Source organism: Mesoplodon bidens (genome assembly GCF_964165515.1).
Source record: "Mesoplodon bidens genome assembly, chromosome: 1".
Taxonomy (NCBI): Eukaryota; Metazoa; Chordata; class Mammalia; order Artiodactyla; family Ziphiidae; genus Mesoplodon; species Mesoplodon bidens.
In genome coordinates this window covers 12,273,508-12,301,244 of record NC_138176.1, presented here as the reverse complement: position 1 = coordinate 12,301,244, position 27,737 = coordinate 12,273,508, and the positions used below count along the sequence as shown (strand labels likewise).

Genomic DNA, 27,737 nt, shown 5'->3' with positions numbered 1-27,737 from the left:
CATTTGCCTGCTCTTTCTCCCCTCGCCCCACCCACAATGTTTGGATAAGGCTTCAAGTGCAGACTGAAGAAAAGTAGATTGCAAAATTCCCCAGGCTGTCAAAGAGCCGACTCTTTGGATTCTAAGAGCTTAAAATTAACTATGGCAGCTGGGTGGAACTTGACATCATCTCTAACTCATTGGACAGAACGCTCTTCTATTCTTCATTTCCTCAGCTATAAAATGAGGGTTGGACTTTTTGGTCCTTGTGCATAATGAAATGTTTTTGAAACAGTGCCCATTTAAGTGTTTGTTCAGTGTACCTCTTTGAGGACAAGAATTGATGTGTTTCATGAAAAACACTCAGGAAATCTCTATGTCACCCGTGTATTGGGACAGTGAATTGAAGCATATGTAGATAGAGGTGGGTGTGGTTGTCTCCATTTCTAGGGCTATACTCTCTCCTTTCTCTTAGCCTCTAAGATTGACAGAGATGAACCAAGCTGGTGGAATTACATGGAAGGAGGTAAGGTTCCAGGAGTCCTCTGAATAGATGGCTTTAAATGAATTATGTGTCATTCTGTTTGGTTTGTGTTCATTTCTTGTACACAGGAACCCGTCCAGTCCTAACAGCTTTAGGGATGTTACTCCCCTCAAGAGAAGTAAATCAACTCTTCTAGGGTGCTGGCTAGTAGCTTACCTTTCAATGGAAGGATACATAAACCCGTACTTCTGAGCTGAAGCTCAGATGATCGTGCTACAGGCTTAAGCCTTTAAGGAATATTCACAGGGAAACCTGGGCCTAGATTTTGGATTAAGCCATGTGGTTTGAATTACTGTTTATAGATCCAAAGTCCATATCAGAAGGCAAATTAACTTTTTTCTGAATAAAATGGTTGTAGCTTTTGCAATTAAGTTTATCTCACTTCTTAGGATACAGCCTACCACAGACCAAAGTAGACCAAAAATATAGAGGAAGGCAGAGGCCATTATCTTTCAGAACAGGCTGTTTTTGATCTTCAGGTGTTCAAGTACATATAGCCAGTGAATAAAGAATCTCACACACCTGAGTTTACCAAATAGTTTATCCTATCCAATACTCAAGAGCCTTTCTAAAGAATGCCTATGGAATAATGGCATTTACTTGTTAAATGTTTTCCAGGCCTTTTTCTGTAGACTTATTTAAAATTCTCCATTTTATTGGATCATTTCCCTCTGCTTTTACAGCCAGTTTTGCTATTGTTTGTAATGAAAGCATTTAAAATCTTCCATAGTTTCTTACTGGTTATTCAACTGAATAAATTACTGGCCAAGTCCTTTTCTTTCTAAAGGGCAGTATCATAAGACCAAAAAAGCCTGTGAGCCTTGTGATTTTTATGTTTGTGGCAACTTGAAACAGGACTTTTCTTCTAGTGACATCAGAAGGATCAGTATTGATATTTAAGTCTAAACTGACCATTTCCTTGGTCTGGAATGTTTGTTACTGTCAGTCTCTTTTCCTGCCTAGTTTATTTTGTAAGACCCAGTTCAGATGCCACCCCTACTCTGTGCTCACCATAGCCTGCATTCCTGGGGCAGAATCACTGGTCACCTTTTTGTGTTTCCAGGTGCTTTAGACACTTGGTACACACGTTAGTTATAGCCCTGACTGTATCATATAATAATAGTTTGCTTCCTTCTTCCCCAGTGGACAGAACATTCCTCAAGGCAAGGACCACGTTCTACTCATCTTGGTATCTCTGAGCTTTAGAGTGCTTAGGACACAGAAGGCATTTTTGGTTGAGTTGAGCCAAATTAAATTTAAGTCCAGGTTTTCTCTCAGTACTGTCATTGCCACAAATATAGGGTGTTGTGTTATGCTTATTACTCATTTTAGGCCCTGTTTTAAATGTCTTCTATCTAATTGGGGTGGAAAATCTCTGTCCAGCTGGATAAGGAAATAAATGTGAGGAAAGGTGCATTTCCACTTATGTTGTTTTTCTATCTGATTTAACGTCATTTAAAAAAAAATCTTCGTGATGGTATTCCGTCTTTTCTTCTTTAACATTGTTTAAATTTTTTTTTCTAAGTAGTTGAGTATTTTTTCCGGTTTTCCATTTTTTTAAGGTTAGTGAGTAGTCTGTATTCATACTTAGAACTGCTTTTTTGGTGGATGCTTATATCTCTTGCAGGGTAATGACCACCAGAGGAAAATATTTAGACTGTTTTATTTTCAACCAGGGAAAATGATAAAGCACTGTGTAAACATTCAGTAATCTCTTGAGAGTGGAGTTTCACTATCTGAGAATAAGGACTGTAATTTAAAGACTTAAAAAGCAATATAATATAGTCCACTGTTGAGCAAGGTTGATATGGTTTTATCGCTTTAATCTTAAAACTGCTTCCACTTGTCCTTGTAGCTTTGTCTGTGTTATATAATTACTGCTGCGTATTGCTTCATTCTATTCTGAGACTGACCATGAAAAGATGGTAGAGCATCTGTCGTACACATAACATTCATAAGCATGTAAACTATTTGGAGAGAGATGAAACACTGAATGATACATACCAGTGAACAGTTTTTTGGGGGGGATGCTAGTTATCAGAATGTACAGAAACATAAAAATGCATTCCTGTTTTTCTTAGTTATTTTTTGATAATGAAATTATTTTTAATATGTCATATGAAAACTTTTTTGAATGAGAAATTAGTTACAGAATTGAAATCTGAATGGAACTTTTATCTGTTTTGCGGAATCATATTTTATGCAACTATATCCAGTTTAGACTTTTGTGTTATTTGGTATTTACTTTGAAAAAAATTTTTAACTTCACCTTTTAAAAAAATCATGTTTGCTAAAAATTCACCGCTTACCATGACAAAATGTAATAGGGCATTTTAATTTAAAAATTAGTTATTAAATATATTGTAAAAATCTTTTTAACCATTTTTATTGCTGTTGAATAACCAGTTTTGTCCCCTAGTGTCTTTAGTTTTCAGTTTCTTTTAAATGGCTTACCAGTTTATTACCTTGAACACTTCTTACCCCATATTTTATATTTCTAACAGGCTAGCAGTTGGATTGAACAGATCTGTAAACTTACTTTGTGAACATTTATTGTTATGCATGCAAGATACAAAACACATCTTTCCAAAAAATTTCGCCCTTTCTTTGGCTTAAAAAAGAAGATAGTCTTTGTAGGGTGAATGATGACAATTTTTGGAATCAGGTTTTACAGCTAGAGGGAAGTTTTTGTGCATATTGTCTGCTTTGTCAGCTGAGATTAATAGTAGGTAATAACAACAGCTTTTATTTACTAATCATTTTTCTGAACCAGACACTGTTCTAAGCCCTTTATGTGTACTGTTTCATGTCATCCTCACAATAAAACTTAGGCGGAGGGGTTTTATTATTATTTTACAGGCACGGAGAAGTAATTTGTCCAAGTTCAAAGAATAAGAGGGAGAGCCAGACTTCTAACCCCATATTGACTCCAAAGCCAAGTTTTTCTCAATATTGACAAAAATGTTTTATAAACCTTTCTACCTTCTTGACCACAGTTGTAGGATTTATATTTTTATGGCTAATATCTGAAATGTATTTAGCTGTCATAGTCATTATAGTGTAGCCTATGTAGAGAATAAAATAGCCTCTGAAATGTCAAAGTATGCACGTTGAGGAAGGATCTACGTAGAATGAAAAGGCTGATGGTGGGACTATTGGTTTGTTCTTTGACCTTTCACCTGTCCTCACTCTTTTCTTGCAAAACTAGTTATACAGTTACAGGGAATATCGTTATATAATAGGTTGACTAGTTTTTCCAGCTACTGTCAGTTTGTAAGGTTTCTCTTCTTAAGTTTTTAGAACATTTGCAGGTTGTGGAGGGAATAGAGAGAGGGAAGATCTTGGAGCAGAAACACTGATATGTACTGGATGGGAACTATTTCAGCCAGTGATGAGCAACCTGAAGCCTTCTCAGTCTAACTTTGCAAGAGTTCCAGATCCAGTTTCACAGACATCCTCTCAGAGCACGTAAAGCAGAGAGGGAATGGAGGAGAAAAAGTCTTCAGGGCAGCCACTTCCGGAGAGGGGAGGGACCTTTGTAGCATCGCTGATTCCTACATGCTTGTGTTCTGGCCATGCCAGCAGAGGCCAGGACTTGCCAAAGGCTGGCTTCAGAGGAGAGGCAGTATCCAGGCCTTTAGGATAGAGCATGCAGGTGCCAGAAACCAAGGTGCCCTGACAGCTTGGTCTTTTGGGAACGTGGCTACTTTGGTGCTGCTCCAGGATGCCCAGCAGCACGGCTTTCCCTTATCCCACCTGCCCAGCCTAACTCAGCCCAAGCAGGGAGAAGGAGATGTAGATTCATTACTATATCCCTAGCACCTGGCCCACTGCAGGTCTTCTGTAAAAATTGTATTGAATGAATTGAAATAATTCGAGTTTCTGGTTGACTCTGTGTACCTTGAGCAGCAAAGAGGTTGTTGGGAGGATTAAATGGAGAACAGAAGAACAGAAGACTAAAAAGCTGCATCTCTTATCAACTTTAAAAAATGTGCTAATTTCTCATTGTCATTTTATTCAGGAAACGGGGGAATCTAACTTTTAATTCTGTGGGATTCAATAAATCTTTTCTTTTTTTAATGAAAATAAATGAGACCCAAAGACATTTTTATTTTTCTCTAACTGGCCCTATGCCAAAAAAAAAGGTTGTTGGCTGATTTTGGTTCTTATGATTTATGACAAAATTAGCTGATATATTTGCAGGTAGATACTAGACTATTGGAAAATCAAACTAATTTAGCTATAGTATTGATTCAGTGCATTCTCAGAGCCATAGTCTGACCTTGATGTGGTTTTATGGGGATTTAAATGTGTTAGATCTTTATAAGCTGCATTACTATCTCTCCGTAAACCTTTTTGTAAACTGTTCTATTCCTGTTCAAATATGTTTTAAAATATAAACCTTTAAAATCTAGTCTTGCAAACACAAACCTGAGAAGTAACAGCAATCTTATAGAACCTGTAACAAATTACTCATTAGCTGGGCTAAGTCATAATCATTCATATGTGTCAGACGACCATAAATGAGCTGAGAAGAATATTTGAATTAGAGTATGTTTACCAAAATAGAGAAATAATACATTACTCTATTATCAGTAGCTGTTGATAATACATTAAGTAATATTTAAGTAGTATTTAAAAAGTGAGGGTGAGTACTGCACATTTAGCATTATAGTACTATCAGAACACATACTGGTAGTATCTTAATTAAATCCCATGCTCTGTTAAGATGACTCATTTTCTGGTTGCTGTGAGACCCTTAAAGGAACTGCTCTCATTCACAAAAAAGCATCCACTCCTGCCAACTTTTTGGTAAGGCTGTTGAGGGAAGTACAGGTTGATTTTAGGTCAGTGTTCCTTGTTGTTTTTTCTTTTTTTTTTTTTTTTTTTGGCGGTACGCGGGCCTCTCACTGCTGCGGCCTCTCCCGTTGCGGAGCACAGGCTCCGGATGCGCAGGCTCAGCGGCCATGGCTCACAGGCCCAGCCGCACCGCGGCATGCGGGATCCTCCCGGACCGGGGCACGAACCCGCGTCCCCTGCATCGGCAGGCGGACTCCCAACCACCGCGCCACCAGGGAAGCCCCGTTTTTTCTTTTTAAGTTACCTCATTTTAATTGCAGATTCTTTCACATTTAACCTTGGATTTCTTTAACTTCATGGTGGGATATTTAAAAATACATTTAAAGTACATTAATTTTTCTTTATGAAAATTTATGAATCTTATTCTTTGAAACCTCTTTTTACTTATACTAAACTTCAAATTCCAGTTTCTGCAGTGGTCAACATATATAATTTGAAATAGTCCTAACATGTTACTGAAATGTTGGGACATTTTAAACATGCCACAGTGCTCTTAAGTTTAGTAGTTTGCATGTATAATATTAATGATGCTTCATGGTGTCATTATACATTGCTTTTATGCCAGAAATAAACATTCTTCTCCCTATTTCCAGCATAATAACCCTCCCCTCCCCCAGGGGACAGTTGTGGTGAGTAGACCAAAGAGTTTGGCAGAGTTTCTAGTTTGCTAGTCTCCCTCTGGGCAGTTGTTCTTCTTGACTTCCAGGATTCACCTCTAGTAGCTATTGCATTTATCCCCCTTTGCACCTTTCAAATACTCCCTTTTCTCAAAGAAGCAGCCCTCCGCCCCGACAACTAATTTAGTATTCTATTCCTTTCTCCTTCCAAATTATATTAAGTCTGAAATTCTGTGAAGTCATTTATTTATTATTTCAACAAACATTTATTGAAGATCTGTCTGTGAGGCATTGTGCCAAGGTAAAAAGATGGATAAAATACTGTCTCTACCCTCTAGCCCAGGTAGTGGTCCAACAAGGGAAAGGCATACAGAGGATTCTAGAGTGACAGATACTGTGATAGAGCTGAGTTCTGTGGGAGATTTGAGCTGGGTCCTGAAGTTCAAAGTCTCTGTTTTTTCCCAAGATAGTGAAAATCTGTTTTTCTTCCTAATAAAGAAATGGGAAGAAAGGTGTTCTTTTATTTGATTCTCTGAAGTTCCTTCCAGCTGTAAATTGTCTGTGATTGTTTCTGTCTTATTTAAGAGTGGAAAGTCCTGGAAGAAACTGGCTGTGTGACTAGTGGACTTTAATGGATATATATATATATATTTTTGCCTTGCCTTGCCAGAAATAACTTTGTATGCACAGTGCCTTGCTTCTAATTAAGTACTCAAAAAAAAAAAAGAAAGAAAGAAAGAAAAAGAAAAAAGTTTACGAGAATGAATAGTGCCTAACTGGCCAGACTGAAATAGTACAGGTTCTCCCCTGTACCTCCCACCCCACAGGTCACTCTGCTGTGGCCCTCGTTTGATCTAGAAACAGTTCTACATTTGAGGGCAATTAAAATGGCAGACCCTAGACCTGATGGTGTGTTTGAAGGTAGAGCTTTTTGTTGGTAAGGACCTATGGTATCAGAATGACTATACAGACGAACCTAGTTGGAAGAGAGTAAGTTTTGAACAGAGGTTTCAGGAAAAGCTAGGAAATTATTTAAACGCCAACAGAGACAAAGGTTGCATCTATTTTATGTTCGAAGTGCTAATTTTATGCATCTCAGTTACCGGCTCTAAAACGAGTTAAGGAAAATACCAACTGTTAGCTCACCTGTGCTCTTATTTAGCTTTCAGAATCCTATTTCTTTCTCTTGTCTTTTTCTAAAGATTTATTTATTTATTTATTTTGGCTGCATTGGGTCTTTTATTTTATTTTATTTTATTTTTTTATTTTTTGCGGTACGTGGGCCTCTCACTGTTGTGGCCTCTCCCGTCGCGGAGCACAGGCTCCGGATGCGCAGGCTCAGCGGCCATGGCTCACGGGCCCAGCTGCTCCGCAGCATGTGGGATCTTCCCGGACCGGGGCACAAACCCGTGTCCCCTGCATCGGCAGGCGGACTCTCAACCACTGCGCCACCAGGGAAGCCCTGGGTCTTTTTTTTTTTAATTAATTAATTAATTTATGGCTGCATTGGGTCTTCGTTGCTTTGCGGGCTTTCTCTAGTTGTGTTGAGCGGGGGCTACTCTTCATTGTGGTGCGCGGGCCACTCATTGCAGTGGCTTCTCTTGTTGCGGAGCACAGACTCTAGGTGCGTGGCTTCACTACTTGTGGCTGGCGGGCTCTAGAGTGCAGGCCTGGCAGTTGTGGCGCTAGGGCTCAGTTGCTCCGCGGCATGTGGGATCTTCCTGGACCAGGGATCAAACCCGTGTCCCCTGTGTTGGCAGGCAGATTCTTAACCACTGAGCCACGAGGGAAGTCCCTGCGTTGGGTCTTTGTTGCTGTGTGTGGACTTTCTCTAGTTGTGGCGAGTGGGGGCTACTCTGTTGCTGTGCACGGGCTTCTCATTGCGGTGGCTTCTCTTGTTGTGAGCACGGGCTCTAGGCACACGGCCTCAGTAGTTGTGGCTCACGGGCTCTAGAGCGCAGGCTCAGTAGTTGTGGCGCACGGGCTTAGTTGCTCCGCGGCATGTGGGATTGAACCTGTGTCCCCTGCATTGGCAGGCGGATTCTTTTTTTTTTTTTTTTTTTTCTTTTTGTGGTATGCGGGCCTCTCACTGTTGTGGCCTCTCCCGTTGCGGAGCACAGGCTCCGGACGCGCAGGCCCAGCGGCCATGGCTCACGGGCCCAGCCGCTCCGCGGCATATGGGATCCTCCCAGACCGGGGCACGAACCCGTATCCCCTGCATCGGCAGGCGGACTCTCAACCACTGCGCCACCAGGGAGGCCCATGGCAGGCGGATTCTTAACCGCTGCGTCACCAGGGAAGTCCTATCACAGGATATTGAATATAGTTCCCTGTGCTATACAGTAGGACCTTGTTGTTTACCCATCTTATGTATATTAGTTTGCATCTGCTAATCGCACACTCCCAATCCTTCCTTCTCCCCAACCCGCTCTCCCTGGGCAACCACAAGTGTGTTCTCTATGTCTGTCTGTTTCTGTTTCATAGATATGTTCATTTGTGTTGCATTTTAGATTCTATATATGTGATATCATATGGTATTTGTCTTTCTCTTTCTGACTTACTTCACTTAGTATGATAATCTCTAAGTCCATTCATATTGCTGCAAATGGCTTTATTTCATTCTTTTTTATGGCTGAGTAATATTCTGTTATGTATATATATACCACATCTTCTTTATACATTCATCTGTCAATGGACATTCAGGTTGTTTCCATGTCTTAGCTATTGTAAATAGTGCTGCTATGAACATAGGGGTGTATGTATCCTTTTGAATTATAGTTTTATCTGGGTATATGCCCAGGAGTGGATTGCTAGCTCGTATGGCAACTCTATTTTTAGTTTTCTGAGGAACCTCCGTACTGTTTTCCATAATGGCTGCACAAATCTACATTCCCATCAACAGTGTAGGAGGGTTCCCTTTTTTCCACACCCTCTCCAACATTTGTTATTTGTAGACTTTTTAATGATGGCCATCCTGACCAGTGTGAGGTGGTTCCTCATTGTAGTTTTGATTTGCATTTCTCTCATAATTAGTGATGTTGAGCATCTTTTCATGTGCCTATTGGCCATCTGTATGTCTTCTTTGGAGCTATGTCTATTTAGGTCTTCTGCCCAAAAAACAATTTCTGATATCCTTCATGCTGCTCTGTAATTAGATCCCAGTTGTTTTTGTTTTTGTTTTTGTTTTTTTTTTGCAGTACGCGGGCCCCTCACTGTTGTGGCCTCTCCCGTTGCGGAGCACAGGCTCCGGACGCGCAGGCTTAGCGGCCATGGCTCATGGACCTAGACGCTCTGCGGCATGTGGGATCTTCCTAGACCGGGGCACGAACCCGTGTCCCCTGCATCGGCAGGCGGACTCTCAACCACTGCGCCACCAGGGAAGCCCAGATCCCAGTTTTAATAGAAAAATCTAGAAATTCTTAGGATCCCTTTCCTAGGTAGTATATCTCATCTTTTAACTATTCTTAGGGTTTTTTGGTTGTTTTTTTTTTTCCCGTAGGGTTATTTTTTTAAACGTATTTTTTTTATACTAGCTTACACCAACTTTTTGCTTATTCACCATATATTATGAGCTCTTTATTCACTTTATGGTTCTTAATTACCTGAAAGGGTTTCAAGCTGTCCACGGCACAGGTGTCATCTTTGAATCACTCAGGTAGGATAAAACTAAAGCTACTAATGCAGGTTCCAACTAGTAACCTATAATCACTTCGACCTGTAATTCTCAACCTGGCTGTACATTAGAATCACCTGGGGGAGATTTACAAAATACCTGTGCCTGGGTCCCACCGTAACCCAACAGTCAGACTCTCGAGGAGTGGGGCCCAGGCATCAGTATTTTTAAAGCTTCCAGATGGTGATATTGAGCAGCCAGGATCCAGGACCGTTGAGCTGGAGTTCACAGTGGGAAAGCAGCAGCTGCTAGAACTTCTAAAGTGGATTAGCTCTTTAGCTTGCTGAATGCTGGAAAATAATTACTATTAGAGAGTTCAGAGAAACATGTATCAAATTTTGCATTTATAAGATGGCATCTGAATCAAATTATTCCTTAACCTTTTTTTCTGGCCTAATTAAATTTTGAGAATTTAAGTATGGATGAGCTAACCATTGGAACTTTTAGTTCCTCATCGTAGAACCCTTTTCCTCATCTGTTTGACTTTGGTGTTGGTAATTGTCTTTTCAGAGCAATAATGTCCTTTTGTCTTTAGCAGGAAATGAAACTTGGGTCTGATTATGTATGCATACACTAGCACCTTTTTTTTTTTTTTGACACAAGTGAAACTGCCTGTAAACTTCAGCAGCTGTGCAAAACCCAGACTTGTTCTTGAGCTGAGGGAGCGCCATCACTCTGGCCTCTTGGAATGAGTGAGTCATGCTCTCTGCAGGCACACAGTACTTAATCACTTGTTTTCTGTGTACCAGGAAGAAGAGGGCATATGAAAATAGAAGCCATGTACTGCCAAATGGATCTGAAATAAGAGTGGAAATGTTGACCTAATGGGTCAAACAATTGAGCTTATGACAAACTACTTATGTCTTTGGGTGTATGTTACTTTAATGGTTTCACTAATTGAAATTTGGCATTATTTCTAAAATACTATGCTTTTGTAATTTGTAAGCAGCTCTACTCTTTACTAGATAACCTTGATAATCCTAAATTTTAAAACCTATTTGCAAACTTCAGATGTTTCTCTTTTGAAATTGTGTGCCACATTGGAATATCCCTTTTGAAGGAAGGATTAGAAAGCAATATGTTTGTTGGAGGAGATCAGTTACATGGCTCTTCTTTGTGGAAGGAAGGGACAAGCCCACTGGCCATTTTCCCTGCCATTCCAATGCCTTCTGCCTCCAGAGTAGGCATTAATAATGGTGACAGAGTGTCCATTACTAAGCATAGTTGCTACATATGCCGAGACCAGTATGGTTCATACATGTTCTCTATACAAACACTCTGCTAATGTTTTTATTTATTTGTATCTCCTTAATGAAGAGTAACAGATTAAAAAATACACACACACATATTTTGAAGTGTCTGTTGTGTGCCAGGAGCTGTACCAGGCATAAAGTCATAGCGGCTCAAAAAGACACACTCAGCCTCCCTTCTTGTGCCCGTTATATATAGCCTATTTCAGGCCTTCCTCCACTGGCTTGTCGCTATATTGGTGTGAGAAGCTGTGGGCACCTGCTAGAGATTTTAACATAATTTAAAGTTTCCCAGAATTTTTAGTTGTCTTTCATTGTGAGAAATCACATGCTCATCGTTTATTATATTTATTGAAAGGGAAATGCTTTTATTACTAAAAGTGCCTATATAGCAAAGACTTGTGTTTTGGGACTTTCTTTAAAAACAATCTTAGTCTTATTAAAAGTTGAAGAGAATAAGCAATTGGTAGGAGAAACTTTCCAACTTACTCTTTCATGCTTGCTTCTACTCATTTATTGATTTGATTCAGTAACTATTGAATGAGTCCCTGTTGTGTGCCAGACACTGTGCTAGGCTGCAGGCATACAGTGGTAAACAAAATAGGCCTAGAATTAAATAAACGGATAGAAGAGTTGAGACTTAATAGTCTGTCTTTTAATTGGTAAGTTGAAACTTTACATTTATTATAATTATTAATATATTATGAGTTATTTCTACCTTTTATTCATGTTTTCCATTTATTGTGCTTTTCTCAGTTTTTTTGGTCTATCACCTTTTACTGTGTTCCATAGGATGGTATGAATTTTATTTTTACTTTAAAATTTTTTTAATTTTCTGGATGGTATGAATTTTTATCAGATGTCTTTCTGTTGCCGATTAAAAGCTACCCATTCTGTTTTTTGTTCTTCTGTGATTTCTCAAAACTTAGGACCCCAGTACTTATTTTCATGTATATAACTAAAGTCTACTGATGTCTGTGTCTTTTTCCCAAGTATATTTTAACCTTCATTTAGACTCTACTGCTTCTAGATTTCCCCTCTCCAGTGTAGGGGACTTTAGGGGAGGGGAGGAAGCTGGCAGTTATGCTTGATTTGCCATTTGGATTTGAATTGGGTTGCTAGGACTGTTTCTGCGTGCCTAATTTTGAGCTGCATCAGAGCCCTGTATCTGTTTCACATTCTGAAGAAACAGAATTTTAGGGGCATGTTTAAGCATTGAGATATTTTCATAAAACATTTATTACTCTCAGAAGGCTTTTAGGGATTATGGCCTTAAGATTTAATGTAAAACACAATCGAAGTTGGGTTTTTCCTTTTTTATCCTTTCCTTTTTAAATAAAAAGCCGTATGTAGACCCTTGAAATAAAAATCTATAGAGAGATTTAGTGAGTGCTAGGAACCTGGAATTTTAAATGCATATACCTTTCCCAACTTGAGGTAAAAGTTATTGAACATTTATGTGCCAGGCATTGTGCTAGGTACTTTCACATAATTCTTCCATTTAATCCTCATAAAAATCCTGTAAGTTAGATGGAATTCCCGCTTATGAAAGAGGGACCTGAAGTTGAAAGGGGTTCCAAGACTGTAGCAGAGCTGGGACTTTTCCCTCAGGACATGGAACGCAGGCTGTGCCCATGTCACTCAGGATCTCTTGACTCTGTCCAGCCTTCCAGTTGCAGATTTGGAACCAGGTCACCCTCATGCACACTCCTGTCACCTGGATCTCTGGCTTTAGGCTTGCCTTCTCCCATCCATCCTCTGCATACTAGCCCCAATGTTCAATCTCAAATGCAAATCTGCCCTCTCTGGAGGAAATGTCTCCTGAATTTACTGCCTGTGGTCCTCCTGAGTTGGTCCCTGTTTGGTTTTTCAGCCTCATTCTTACAGCTTCCTGCCTTTTACCTTAAGGGCTTCCGGTACCAAACCGTTTAGAGTCCTCCTTGCATTCAGTAAACATGTGAGTGCCTGTTATGTGTTAAACAGTCTGCTGCCTGTGGGCCTGCCCAGGGTTTTCTCATGATCTAGATGGAGGAGGTCTTGGCCCTGGACAAGGATAGTGGCCGCGGGGATGGAGAGAAGTGAAACATTCATCAGATATGAGGTGGTAGAATCAACAGGACTTGGTGAGGAAGAAAGCTGTTTTTTTTTTTTTTTGGCTGCATCGTGCAGCTTGTGGGATCTCAGTTCCCCAACCAGGGATTGAACCCACGCCACAGCAGTGGACGTCCGGAATCCTAACCACTAGGCCACCAGGGAACTCCCAGGAAGAAAGCATTTTGAATGTCTCCCAGGTTCTGGCTTGTGTGGCTGGAATGATGGTGGTGAGCTGAAAGCCCCATACGAACTTAAAATGAGAGTATTATACCTGAGTAATTACACATGGTAGGGAAACTTGTGGTGTTAGAGGTAGGATAGAGCCCTGGACTGAGAGTGGGGTATGGGGTTTTGATTTGAACAAGCTGTGTAGTTAGTATTGGACACTTCACCTCTGCCAGCCATGATATCTTTATTTGAAATAGAGCAGATGACCTTAACTTCGTGACGTCAAATACTGAACCCTTCTAACGTGATTCAGTGCAAATTATCTGACTCCAACCTGCTTCTCCATTCTGTGTCATTCGTTCATTTGTCTGTTCAGCATTTGGAGCCTGCTGTATGTCATGCACTTGGGACATAAAGCTAAATGAGATCAGGTCTCAATGAATTTTCTGTTCTTGATGAGCTTCCTGTTCAGTCAGGGAGACAGGAAAGTCAGTAATCAGGTGCATTAAACCAAAATGAGATGCCACGATGCGTATACGAGCAGGATCCAGGGGGACCACAAAAGAGAACCTGATCAGTTCTGCTGGGTGGGTGGAGTGGGGAATGTGTCAGGGAACACCAGTGACCCTTGTTCTGAGTCTGGAATGAACAGCATGCCCAAGTGGGTGGGGAGCAGCATTCCAGGCCCAGCCTGTGCACACTTCTGGATGACTGTAGGAAGGCAAGGATGCTGGGGTGGGGAGGCGGGAAGAGGGTAGACAGGAACAGCCCACGCTGGGCCTTGAGAGCCTTTCCAAGGAACTTGGACTTTGTTTCTCAGGCTCTGGGGAGTCGGAGAAGAAATATGACTGGATTAACAGTGTTCTATGTTATATGTATTTTTTTCATGCCTAACGTATTTCTTTTACAATATCAATGTTAGACAAACTAGACTTTAGGACAAAGAGCATTATTTGAAATAAAGGCAGTTATTACATCCTGATAAATGGAGCAATTCACCAGGAAGATATAATAATCCTGAATCTGTATGTGCCTGACAACATAGTCTCAAAAATGAGGCAGAAATTAAGAAGGAAGAGTACACAAAGCATGAGATTAAAAAAAAAAAAAAAAAAGAACCCTGTCAAAGTATTAGGCTAAGCGGTCAAAAAATTAGCAAGTACATAGAGCAGTTGAATAAAATAATAAAGTTGATAATGAGCCCTCACCCCAGAGTTTAATAGTGTATTCAAATGTTTGAAGTAAGAAATACTTTTAAAAGCATGACTTGAACAGACATATATATATGTATATACCTATAACTTCAGAAACAGAAGTTTTGTGAAGTGTTTCCCCTTACATGGTACAGTTTTTCTCTTTTCTGTTTCTTTGCTGTTAGTGCTGATCTCGTTGTACAAAATTGATATAATGACCCACCAACGGATTGAATTGACACCCTTTTTCTTGAAAACACTAAGAAAATATACGTGCTTTTCAAGTACACACAGAACATTTACAAACTGACTTTCTGGATGATTCCCCTTACCACACCAAGCATCCGGTACTCCTCTTGTTCTGCCTCTTGTCCTTCCCCCTGCTAAAGCAAAGATGACTTTGACTCCTATTTTTACTGAGTCAAGGCCATACGATACATCCATCTGCTTCTCATCTCCATTTCTATATTTAGCCTTTTCATCTTTTCTTCTAGACTTAGAAGAAAGTAATATCTTTCATTTGCAAGGTTAACTTTTACTCCTGTACTTTTGATTTCATTTTCTTTTGTTTTCTTTTCCTCCTTAAATAGCTCCTGGTTTTTATGCCTAGACATTTCTCCTTGACCACCCTATCATGAACTCAGTCTTAATGGCCTAACTAGTTCTCTCTCAAATAACCTCAAAGATTATTAGTGACTATTATTTTTACTTTTATTTATTTATTTATTTATTTGACTGCGCCGGGTCTTAGTTGTGGCACGTGGGATCTTTTTTTTTTTAGTTGTGGCGTGCGGGATCTAGTTCCCTGATCAGGGGTCGAACCCGGGCCCCCTGCATTGGGAGCGCAGAGTCTCAACCACTGGACCACCAGGGACTTCCCTGGTGGTGACTATTATTTTTAGTCGTTAGACCACAAAACTTAGTCATCTTTATAGTTTTTTCTTTTTTTTTTTAAGTGAAATTTTAATTTTCTTGAATGGCTGCTATAGTCACATGGTTCAAAATGCCAAAGGTGCAAAAGGGTATTACTGAGTTAAGAGGTTCTCGCCCACCCTTCCTCCTGCTGCGGTATACCCTGCTTTTTCTGCCTTCCTCCTTCTTACTCATGTATGTCCTTATCTTATCCCTCTCAAGAGAGGATAGATGTTTCATTGTCATTTCAAAATTTACCCTCTTCCTGTCCTTTGTGTAGTTTCCTTTGCAGTGTTTCATGTTAATCTCCTTTTGTACATTCTTCACCTACTGCCCACCCTGCTCCCCAAGCTACCACATCCTTGCAAGCCAAGACTCTTGTAATAAATAACCTTCTAGCTCCTTTCCCTACTCGCAGTCTCCACCCCCTCTCAGTGCTGTCACCTAATCCCTGGCTGCAGTCTTGTTTTACTTTTGTCATTATCTGCCTGCCAAGGCCTCCAGGAAGTAAGGCTCATTAGTCTTTTATTCAAGTCTCTCCTTATTGGCCTCAGTTTACTTTTTCCAGTCTTATCAATAAAGACCTCCACCATACTAACGATACTCATTGGTCTTCTGATCTATACTGTTTGCTCCTTTATTTTTATATCTTAGCATGATAACAGTGCCTGGTTCTTGGAAGGTGCTTGATACGTGTTTCCCCGGTGAAGGGACAGTTTCCAAAACAAACCTTGTACTTTCTTTCTGCTGCATCATTTTTCTTTCTGATTTCCTTATGCTTGAAGTTCCACTTCCTCTATGTAACTGTCCATGACTGCTTTAGCTCTAACTTTTTCATCCTCCTCCGTATTCCTAGAGCTCATCTGAAACCCAAGGGATAGAGTTTTAAAAACTGTGGTGGTTCATCTGAAGTCAGGGTGGGGTTATGAGTAGCTGGAGCTATTTCCTTAGCAGGGGCACCTGTGTTGGCAGATGTTGAGATTTGGCCTGCCTGACAGGGATTCTGGTTATTTGAAAAGAAATCAGGGTACTTTTAGTTTGTACACCAACATGAATTCCAGAGTTAGAGTTAGATGTTTATAAATTAACAAAGAGGTAAAATTAACAAATACATAATTGATAATGGGTAAGGAACAACTTAGATAATAAGCGAAAAAATAATGAAAAAACAGATTTGTATAAAAAGTTAAAACTGAAAATATTTACAAACATGTCAAAGAGTTGATGTTCTTAATATAAAAAGAATCATAAATCAATAAGGAACATAAAGAAAAATTGTTAGAGGATATGAATAAGAAAATCATAGAAGAAGAAACATAAGCAGTCAGTTTTATAATTAAATGTTTAATCTTACCAGCAATGAAAAGAAAATAAACATCATTTAGGCAATGGATGCCATCAAATTAGCAAAATTTAAAAAGAAATTCTAAATGATGGCAAGCATAAGAAGCATTTTCATATGCTTCTGGCAGAAATCTAACTTGGTGCATAACCTTTGCAGAAAGCACTTTGGTAATATTTGAAAGCTTTCATTTTTTTTCTTTATGTTTTCACCTATTAATTTCATTCCTAGGAGCTGTTCTAAAGCTATTAATTAGGGAGGAAAATAAAGTATTTGCATAATGTTTATCATTGATCACAGTATTGTTTATAATAGGGAAAAACTGGAAATCACTTAAATGTCCAAGAGTGAGGAAGTGCTTCCTTAAGTGGAAAATTAGCCATGAAGTTATAATTTTGGAGAGTATTTTAAAGATGTGAGAAGATACGAAATGGTGTAAGAAAAATGAACATATAGCGCTGTGTTTGCAATATTGCAGTTGGATATGCACACAGTCGTGAAATGTAGCAAAATAATGTTATCTCTGGGTGGCGGGATGGAAGTGATAAAATATTTTTTTCCAATTTTATACAGTATTTATAATAAGAATGCATATTATTTAAAATGTAAATATTGTCTTACTGATTAGTTCCATATATAAATTCTGAGGGAGGCACTGTAGTTGGATGGTTAAGAGCACAGGCCATGAGTCATGCAGACCTGGCTTTGAATTGCAGCTCTGCCCTTGATCCATTGTATGACATGGCCACTTTACTTTTCTAAGGCTCCATTTCCTCATCTGTGAATTGGGACTCCTAATACCTAACTCATAGAATTGTTAGGGTTAGAAATGATAATGTGTATAACAGCCTTTAAAAAAATTAATTCCCTATTTTACTTTAATTCTTGAAATAAAAACAGAAGTTAACTTTTTTTTGCCTCCCATTGAATGTATCATTAACAACAAAGATGTTCAAGATACAATAGTCAAAACTCAAATGAATTTGAAGACTAAACTATTAGGTCTTCTGTAATTACCCACATGAGTTACAGATTGATTATACATTTCATTAAAATAGAATTTAAATGGTAATAGTTAAAATGTAATTCTAATTTTCTGCTAAGAGAAATGCTGTTTTCATTCTTGCTAATTTTTTGCTGCTATTGAACCATCACTAGTGTTACCTTTATCTCCATGGATATAACAGCCTTTTGTAGCCTGGGTTCCACAACAGAATTATGCCCTAATGTCCTCAGGCATCCTTTGTATGTAATGAATTAGCTTTCTCTTCTGTGTGTCTAGAATGATACAAATTATGTACCATCCTTGGGAGAACTGAGAAAACAGTCATCCAAATCATTGTCTTGTTCTGTGGTTCAGATAAGGAACCCTGATTGGATGCCTGGCACATATTAGGCACTCAATATAAGTGGAAGCAATTCCTATTGTTTTTTCCATAGAAGTCACATAAAAGAGCACTTGCTTTCTGGGTTTCTTTGCTTGGTGTTAGCTTCTTTGGGAAAGGGTGTTTTCCAGAGTGTGATTCAGTAAGTGCACATCTCTGCGGTGGTTTCTCAGATCCTTGTCTTTGGATCTGGGACTGGCCATGGCGACAGCACCTTGGATAACTCCTCTTGTTTGCCCTCTTGTAGTGCACCAGCCTCCTTCCTCCACTGCAGGGCGCCAGAGTACTGCCTCCCATCTGAGTAGAGTTTTAGAATTTCAGTTATCTCCCCATAACTGTCCGTATATTAGAAGACTTATTCAGGTCGGAATTAATACTTGTCCACAAAGTGCTCGATAGTAATGTATTCAGTTCTGGGTGTTGAAAACTGCTCTTTTGGGAAGCTGATCATTTTTTAATATACTGTTAAAGATGCCGTTTGTTTTTTTTTTTTAATCGTCTTGTGACATTCCTGTGACATTTCTTTTTAAAATTTTTAAATTTTTTATACAATTAAAAAAGTTACTTTCCATTTACAGTTATTAGAAAATACTGGCTATATTCACCGTGTTGTAAAATACATCCTTGAGTCTATCTTACACCCAACAGTTTGTACCTCCCACTCCCTCACCCTTATATTGCCCCTCCTCCCTTCCCTCTCCCCACTGGTAACCACTAGTTTGTTCTCTATAAAGATACTGTTTTAATATGTTTTCTGATGAATATTTTTTCATGATTGCTTCTTATTTTATTTTAGCTACTGATCTACTTCTTGCCTGGAATCCCATTTGTCTGGGGTTGGTAGAAGGTGTTATTGGCAAAATTCAGCTTCACTCAGGTATGTTTCTGTAAACTCCTTAAACTTGTCAAATTTAATGTGGCATTCTATGACATTTTCTTCTTTGAGGATAAATGTAGATTCTGTAATGGCTTTGATTCCTTTACCTTAATTTTGGGTCTGCCCAAAGTGGGTATATTTCCATATAAGTGAAACAAAAATACAAGCATACCTCATTTTATTGTCCTTTGCAGATGTTGCGTTTTTTAACAAATTGAAGGTTTATGGCAACCTGGCATCAAACAAATATATTGGTGCCGTTTTTCCAGCAGCATTTGCTCACTTCATGTCTCTGTGTCACATTTAGGTAATTCTTGCAATATTTCAAACTTTATATTTGTTATTGTGATCTGTGATAAGTGATCTTTGTTACTACTACAGCTCACTGAAGGCTCAGATGATGGTTAACATTTTTTAGCAAGAAAATATTTTGCTGTTGGTGTTGTTTGTTTGTTTGTTTGTTTTGGCTGTGCCATGTGGCATGTGGTACCTTAGTTCCCCCACCAGGGATCAAACCTGCACCCCCTGCAGTGGAAGCATAGAGTCTTAACCACTGGACTGCCAGGGAAGTCCCAAGAATGATTGAAGTATAGTTGATTTACAATGTTGTGTTACTTTCTGGTGTACAGCAGAGTGATTCAGTTATACATGTATATATTTATTCTTTTTCATATTCTTTTCCATTGTGGTTTATTATAGGATATTGAATATAGTTCTCTGTGCTATACAGTAGGACCTTGTTGATTATCTGTTTTATATATAGTAGTTTGTATCTGCTAATCCCAAACTCCTAATTTATCCCTTCCCTCCCCTCTTTCCCTTTGGTAACCATAAGTTTGTTTTCTGTGTCTGTGAGTCTTTTTCTGTTTCATAAATAAGTTCTTTTTTTTTTGGCTACGCCACGCAACTTGCAGGATCTTAGTTCTCTGACCAGGGATTGAACCTGGGCCCTGGCAGTGAAAGCGCCGAGTCCTAACCATGGGACTGCCAGGGAATTCCCTTGTGTCATATTTTAGATTCCACATATAAGTGATATCATATGGCATTTGTCTTTCTCTTTCTGACTTACTTCACTTAGTATGATAATCTCTAGGTCCGTCCATGTTGCTGCAGATGGCATTATTTCATTCTTTTTTTACGGCTGAGTAATATTTCACTGTATTGATTTTTTAAATATATATATAATCATATATGTATATATATATCACATCTTCTTTATCCATTCATCTGTTGATGGACATTTAGGTTGTTTCCATGTCTTGGTTATTGTAAATAGTGCTGCTGTGAACATTGGGGTGCATGTATCTTTTTTTTTTTTTTTTTTTTTTTTTTTTTTTTTTTTGCGGTACGCGGGCCTCTCACTGTTGTGACCTCTCCCGTTGTGGAGCACAGGCTCCGGACGCGCAGGCTCAGCGGCCATGGCTCACGGGCCCAGCCGCTCCGCGGCATGTGGGATCTTCCTGGACCGGGGCACGAACCCGCGGCCCCTGCATCGGCAGGCAGACTCTCAACCACTGCGCCACCAGGGAAGCCCGCATGTATCTTTTTGAATTACAGTTTTCTCCAAATATATGCCCAGGAGTGGGATTGCTGGATCATGTGGCAACTCTTTTTTTAGGGAACCTCCATACTGTTTTCCATAATGGCTGCACCAATTTACATTCCCACCAACAGCATAGGAAGGTTCCCTTTTTTCCACACCCTCTCCAACATTTGTTATTTGTAGACTTTTTAATGATGGCCATTGTGACCAGTGTGAGGTGGTACCTCATTATAGTTTTGATTTTCAATTCTCTCATAATTAGCGATGATGAGCATCTTTTCATGTATCTGTTGGCCGGCTGTTTGTCTTCTTTAGAGAAATGTCTACTTAGGTGTTTTGCCCATTTTTTGATTGGGTTGTTTGTTCTTTTGTTATTGAGTTGTATGAACTGTTTGTATATTTTGGAAATTAAACGATTGTCAGTCACATGGTTTGCAAAGATTTTCTCCTAGTCTGTAGATTGTCTGTTTGTTTGTTTATAGTTTCCTTTGCTGTGCAAAAGCTTACAGGTTTGGATTAGGTCCCATTTGTTTCTTTTTGCTTTTATTTCTATTGCCTTGGGAGACTGACCTAAGAAAACATTGGTACTATTTATGTCAGAATGTTTTGCCTGTGTTCTCTTCTAGGAGTTTTATGGTGTCATGTCTTATATTTAAGTCTTTAAGCCATTTTGAGTTTATTTTTGTGCATGGTGTGAGGGAGTGTTCTAACTTCATTGATTTACGTGGGCTGTTCACCTTTCCCCACACCACTTGCTGAAGAGACTGTCTTTTCTCCACTGTATATTCAGCAAGAAGGTACTTTTAATTAAGGTATGTACATTTTTTAGACATAATGCCAGTCCACTTAATAGACTACAGTTTAGCGTAAACAACTCTACACTGGGAGACCAAAAAATTTTGTGTGACTCGTTTTATTTGCTTTATTGCAGTGGTCTGGAACTGAACCCACAGTATCTCCAAGGGATGCCCAAAAAACTTTAGAGAAAGGGGGGCATAATATTAAAATCCTTTCTTCCTCTTAAAAAAACCCCCCACAAGCTATTAAATGCCTGTTTTTAGGAATTGTGTCAGGAACTGTGCTAGTCAGTGGAATACAAGAATGAGCAATAACTGACCTGTTCCCACCATGAGCGGAGCTTATGGTTTAAGAGGGAAGTTAGACATTAGTGAGTAATCATGGAAATAAATGTATAATTATTTGTTAATTGTGTTAGGTGCTCTGACAGAAAGATCCACCAACGATACTGATTTTGAAGGAGAGGACAGTAAGAATGAGGCTGGAGAGGTAGGCAGGTGTCAGACTAGGACTGGTTGGCTTTGGGTTAGCTGTCCATTCCTAGTATAGTCAACTCTGGCCAGGGAGGAGTATGGATCTGTTAGTACACAGTGCAGTCCTTTCCGGGGGCTGTATCCAGGGCAGGCAAATTCATGGAAGGTCTACATCATTCACTAAGCCCTCCCTTTGAAGGACAGGCACCTGTGCTGAGTTCAGAGGGAATTTTGTTTGTAAGAAGGTAGGTGTTACGTAGGCAGGTCCCAAAAAGTCATGAAAAGGACTGAATGAAATATTTTAAGCACTGAATTTAAATATCTGTTTTTTCCTTTGGTATCAATTTTAATGTGAGTTAAGAGCTATAGGAAGCTTTGCTGTTATTGCTGTGTTATTGGGAGTGTGGCTACCTCTGTAGTGTGCTTTTAAAAATGCTTTAAAAATAAAATTATTGAGCGTTTGGAAGCTAGGTTGATTTCTGGATGATATAAAGCACAAATTGCCAGAGACAGTCTAATTTTCTTTTGTTAGATTCTTGTGGTTATTTTCTAGAATGTGTTAACTATTTTATAGACACAAAAAGCTATTTATCACGGATACGCAGTATAGCTTGCTGAAAAACAAACACACATTTATCTACCACCTAGATTAAGGAATGAAACATGATGAATGTCTTTGGAGCCCTCACTGCCTTTCTCCAAGTATATCCTCTCCTGCCTTCTTCCCTTCAAGAGAGTCTGTGATTTTGAGTATTGTACTTATTAGTCCCTTGATTTTCATTATTGCTGTTCTTACATATATATCCCTCGACAGTATGTTGCTGAGCCTTGTGTTTGGGGAATTTTATATAAATGATATTAAGCTGTTTGTGTTCTTTCACTTCTCCCCTCCACTCCCACAACTTGATGCTTTGTGATTTATCCACATTGATATGGGAAACTTTAGTTCCTTATTTTCACTATTGCATGAATATATCGTAATTTATCCTTTTTTCTGTCATTGGGTAATTTTTGTCATTGTTGTTTGTTTTTTTGCCATTAGAAATAATACCACTGTGAGCATTATTGTACGTTCTGTCTTTGGTAGTTTTTAAATTCTTTCAATACAAAGGAGAAAAGCATTAGACATTGTGTAACATGCTAAGTATTTTAGTCACACTCTCCTACCTGTCCACATTTACATATGTATATCTTTAATTCATTTATATGCTGACAGGATAATTTCACAGTTGAATGTTCTGAGCTAAAATTCATTTTCTATTGTTTAAGTGAAGCTTATGAAACTTCGGAGTTATTTTTCTCCAATTTCAGTTACATCTTGAAACAGTGAATAATCACTGACATGAGTCAAGAGACCTGAATTCAGGCTGTATTTATTAGCTTTGAGATATAGGAGAAGTTACATAACATCTGTTTCATCTGTTGCTGTGTAACAAACAAGCTGTCCCAAAAGTTAACACCTTAAAACAACAACAACGTATAATAGCTCACGATTCTATGGGTCAACCACACAGCTCTTCTGCCCTTTTCTTCTGTTGGCTGGGGTCATCCATGTGGCAACATTCAGCTGGGGGTTTGCCTGGGGGCGTCTCAGTTTTCCTTCCTGTGGCATCTCTGTCCGTGTGTCTCATCTCACAAGGCCTCTCCTTGGGGCCTCTCTCTCTCCTGGATACCTGGGCATCCTTTCAGGGTGCTAAGATGACAAGTTCCAATGTATAAGGGCTTATCAAGCCTCTGCTTGTGTCACTGAGCTTGCTAATATCCCATTGGTCTAAGGAGGTCACACATCCAAACGTAGAACTAACGTGGGAAGGGGCTTCACAAGGGTTTCCATCCCAGAAGGCTGGTTCATTGGGGGCCACAACACCCCAGAGCCCCTGCTTTATAAACTGTAAAACAAGAGCAAAACTAACTGCCCGCTTTTTTTCCTTAGGGTATTGTGAGTCTCAAATAAGATAATATACCTAAAGGTGCTTAGTAAATTATCACTATTTCATCAGATCTTTGGTTGCAAATACAAACCTATCAGTTTTTGCAAACAAATTTTTATTAGGAATCCAAGGGAACAAAACCAAGAAATGGATTTGTTCAGGATCTGAGATGACTTTTGTGGCAGGTGGTATCTGACCACCACTTCCCCCTGTACAGCTCCTACAGTCTTCTCTTCCTTTGGCTGTCTCTGTTTCTGTGTTACATGGGACAGAATTTATGCATTTATGTGGTACTCAAACCAACCTCAGCCCTCAAGCCAACCAACATCTGATGTTCCCTACAACCCCTGGAGACTGACTAGCTATCTAGTTCAGACCCCTAGGGAAGAGACTTTTTGGCTTTCCTTGACCAGGGACCTTCCCTGGTCACAAAGTTCAAACATGCCCACTGCTTTAAGCGGGACGGGCAAGCAAAGCAGGAGGGTTTGTACTTGGCAGACAACTAAAGTCATTTCCTACAAGCAATGTACAAATATGTTACTGGCTGATGAGTTTGATGCAGTCAAAGTATGGTCATTAGGAGGTAGCGGAGGTATGGGCATTTCCAGTGGTCAGCCCCTGTTTACGTGCACTTTCTCTCCTTGCACCACATGCCTTTCTTTGGACCAAAACCAAGAAGTTGGTAGGCAGTGTAGATATCTGTTATATAGGATATTTTGGAAGAGGGAAAGGTGGGGAATAGAGTGAACTAGAGAAAAAAATACTAAAAGAAATATAGAAGGGCAGGGAAGGTCTCCGTTTTTCTCTCTCCTAACCTGTCCCTTTTTTTTTTTTTTTTTTCCTTCCTCCTGCCCTATCACTTCTAAGGTTTGGCCGTTAAGAAAGGGTGTGGGGAGGAAGCAAAGGAAAGTTTTTTCTGGGCCCCCTGCTGTTCTTCTTCCCCTCACCCACAAGAGAACTGCAGCCGCGCCCTGTGTATCACTCCACCCCCAGCTCCCACCCCCTGAGCATCCATCTTACTCTTGTCACCTTGTCTTTCTTCATCCTCTGTCCTGGGCATGCCTCATCTCCTCCCCTCCCTGTGTCCCATTAAAGCTCTTGCTCTGATCACACTACCACCTTGGCCCATGGGCAGTGTGTTCCTGGTATGTGTTATAGCCGAGATGATCACTCCATGTGCGTTTTCCTACGGGGGCATCTTACCTTCCGGGAGTAGAAGACGAGGGGAATAAAATGTCTGTGATTAAACTTTTTCTCACTGCTGTTTCCCTCCTACTTAGCCTCTACATATTAATGCACGAATTTTTGTTCTTGCCTAGTGAGATGGGAACATAAGTTTACTTGAATAGTTGTCATTGACAGTCTGAAAACGGCGTGGGTGAGCCATGACTGTCATCAAGCTCATGGGATGTAAGCAGTCGTGACTTAGGAACCGTTAGTAGTTGGCTAGGGCTGCTGCAGCAAAGTTCCACAGACTGGGGGGGCTTAAATAGAAACTTGTTTTCTTGCAGCTCTGGAGGCTTGACGTCCAAGATCAAGGTTTCATCAGGGTTGATTTCCTCTGAGACCTCTTTCGTTGGCTTGTAGATGGCTGTCATCTCCTTGTGTCTTCGCATCATCTTCACATTGTCCTCTCTCTGTGTAGTGTCTGTCTTCAGATTTCCTCTTATAAGGACACCAGTCATATTGGATTAGAGCCCTCCCTAATGACCTCATTTAACTTACTTACATCTTTAAAGATCCCACTTTTTTAGAATAGGGTCACATTCTGAGGCACTGGGGGTTAGGATTCCAACATATGAATTTTAAGGGAACATAATTCAGCCCTTAACAGGAGCCTAACATCCACTGGAAAGCTCACTGCAAAAGCATGTCAAAGAGAATTGCCCCCATTGCTTCTGACCCTTTGTTTTACAGTGGAATAGGCCATTCCCCAAATGTCACTGAGTAGGCACTGGCCCCAGCAGTGGACTAACCTTAAGATCACACAGTTGCCTTGGATCAGGTTACTTCATCAAGCCTCAGTTGCCAACTATAAGACAAAGATGATGACACCTCCTAGATATGTTTATTGTAAGATTTAATAAAACTCACATGAAGTGCTTAGCATAGCTCCTGTTAATAGTAGGCATTCAATAGATGCTGGCTATTACTATTTTTCCCTTAGTTTTAAAGGTAACTTAGAGGTGTCACATTTATCCCTAGAAAACCACTTAAGTTCTAGCTGTACAATTTTGAACAAATTTTAAACTTAGGCTTTTTTTTCCCAATAATATTAATGTTTACTGAAACCAATGATACTAACATGTCGCTACAAGGTGACATGGTGGGGATTGTAAAAAGTAATGTTTTTAGGGCCTCCCTGGTGGCGCAGTGGTTGAGAGTCCGCCTGCGGATGCAGGGGATACGGGTTCGTGCCCCGGTCTGGGAGGATCCCATATGCCGCGGAGCGGCTGGGCCCGTGAGCCATGGCCGCTGGGCCTGCGCGTCCGGAGCCTGTGCTCCGCAACGGGAGAGGCCACGACAGTGAGAGGCCCGCATACCGCAAAAAGAAAAAAAAAAAAAAAATGTAATGTTTTTAGAAGTGAAATATTAGTAGCATTAGTGAAGGTTATATATTTTTTTTTTTGAAGTAACATGTAAGAAAGTTTAATTCAATTGATATCTGTACTCTCTTATGAAAAGCAAAACAAAAACAAAACAAACCAAAAAGCAAAAGTTAGTGATAAATAGTACAAAGATACAAAATATTTTTTGAAATCTATAAATTATATTTTTAAATTTTGTGAATAATTAACATGCCACTAACAAAATGGGGATTTAGTTTTTAAATTTCACGACCAATAGATAGTGCTGCAAATAGCCTCTAATTTTCTGTTCTTTTTTTTTAAATTTTATTTATTTATTTATTTTTATTTATTTTTTTAATATTTGCTTTATAACAAATTTAATCAGTTATACATATACATATGTTTCCATATCCCCTCCCTTTTGCGTCTCCCTCCCACCCTCCCTATCCCACCCCTCCAGGCGTTCACAAAGCACCGAGCTGATCTCCCTGTGCTATGCGGCTGCTTCCCACTAGCTATCTACCTTACGTTTGGTAGTGTATATATGTCCATGCCGCTCTTTCACTTTGTCACAGCTTACCCTTCCCCCTCCCCATATCCTCAAGTCCATTCTCTAGTAGGTCTGTGTCTTTATTCCTGTCTTACCCCTATGTTCTTCATGACATTTTTTTTCCTTAAATTCCATATATATGTGTCAGCATACAGTATTTGTCTTTCTCTTTCTGACTTACTTCACTCTGTATGACAGACTCTAGGTCTATCCACCTCATTACAAATAGCTCAATTTCATTTCTTTTTATGGCTGAGTAATATTCCATTGTATATATGTGCCACATCTAGTGAAGGTTATATTTTATAACCCATCTGCCCCTTTAGAAAAATGTGTGGTGGAAGAATTTAAAAGTATTATTTGGTTGTGGTATCCTTTGCTGATAATTGCCCTTCCTTTTAGCAAGCTCTGTCCCCAAGATTGTTCTATTAACCCTGGTGCCTAGAAAACAACAATTTAGAACCATTAGCCTTTCTTCAGTTTGGAAGGTGTCTTCCCCCAGACATCTACAGGCAGGTGGACTTTCAGCCAGGGTCTAATGCAGTCTATTTTTGACAACCTGAAGGTGTCTGACTTTGGTTTGATCACTTGGGATTTATTAAGATGAGGAACAGAAAGTGGAAGGGACATGTAATGTGCTAAATAGATGAAGGAAAAGTAAAGCTTCATGAAAAATCATTATCTTCTATTCCTTGTAGTGTCCAGGGGGGAGTAAGGATGATAGTCACATTCTTACCACAGCTGTAATCACACATTATTTTTTTGTTTTCTTTTTCGTTTGTCCTCTTCCACCCATCCTCCTTCCCCAGGATATAAGCTCCAAGACAGGGGCTATGTGTGTTTTGCTCACTGCTGTGTCCCCCTGTGCAGTGGCTATTCAAAAATATTCAGCAAATAGTTATTTAATAAATATTTACGGAGTGCCTGTTATGTGCTGGGGGCTGCAGGATGAACAAAATTCAAAGCTTCCAGGAACAT

General features: G+C 39.6%; 1 protein-coding gene across 1 annotated transcript in view; it reads left to right on the top strand.

Moving 5' to 3' along the window:
- Positions 1-27,737, top strand: part of INPP5F (inositol polyphosphate-5-phosphatase F) — a 106,154-nt gene that overhangs the window by 1,798 nt on the left and 76,619 nt on the right. Inside the window, exon 2 of the mRNA XM_081240270.1 lies at positions 18,814-18,894. Coding sequence (XP_081096396.1) covers positions 18,814-18,894 — 81 coding nt within the window. The remainder of the gene's footprint in view (positions 1-18,813; positions 18,895-27,737) is intronic.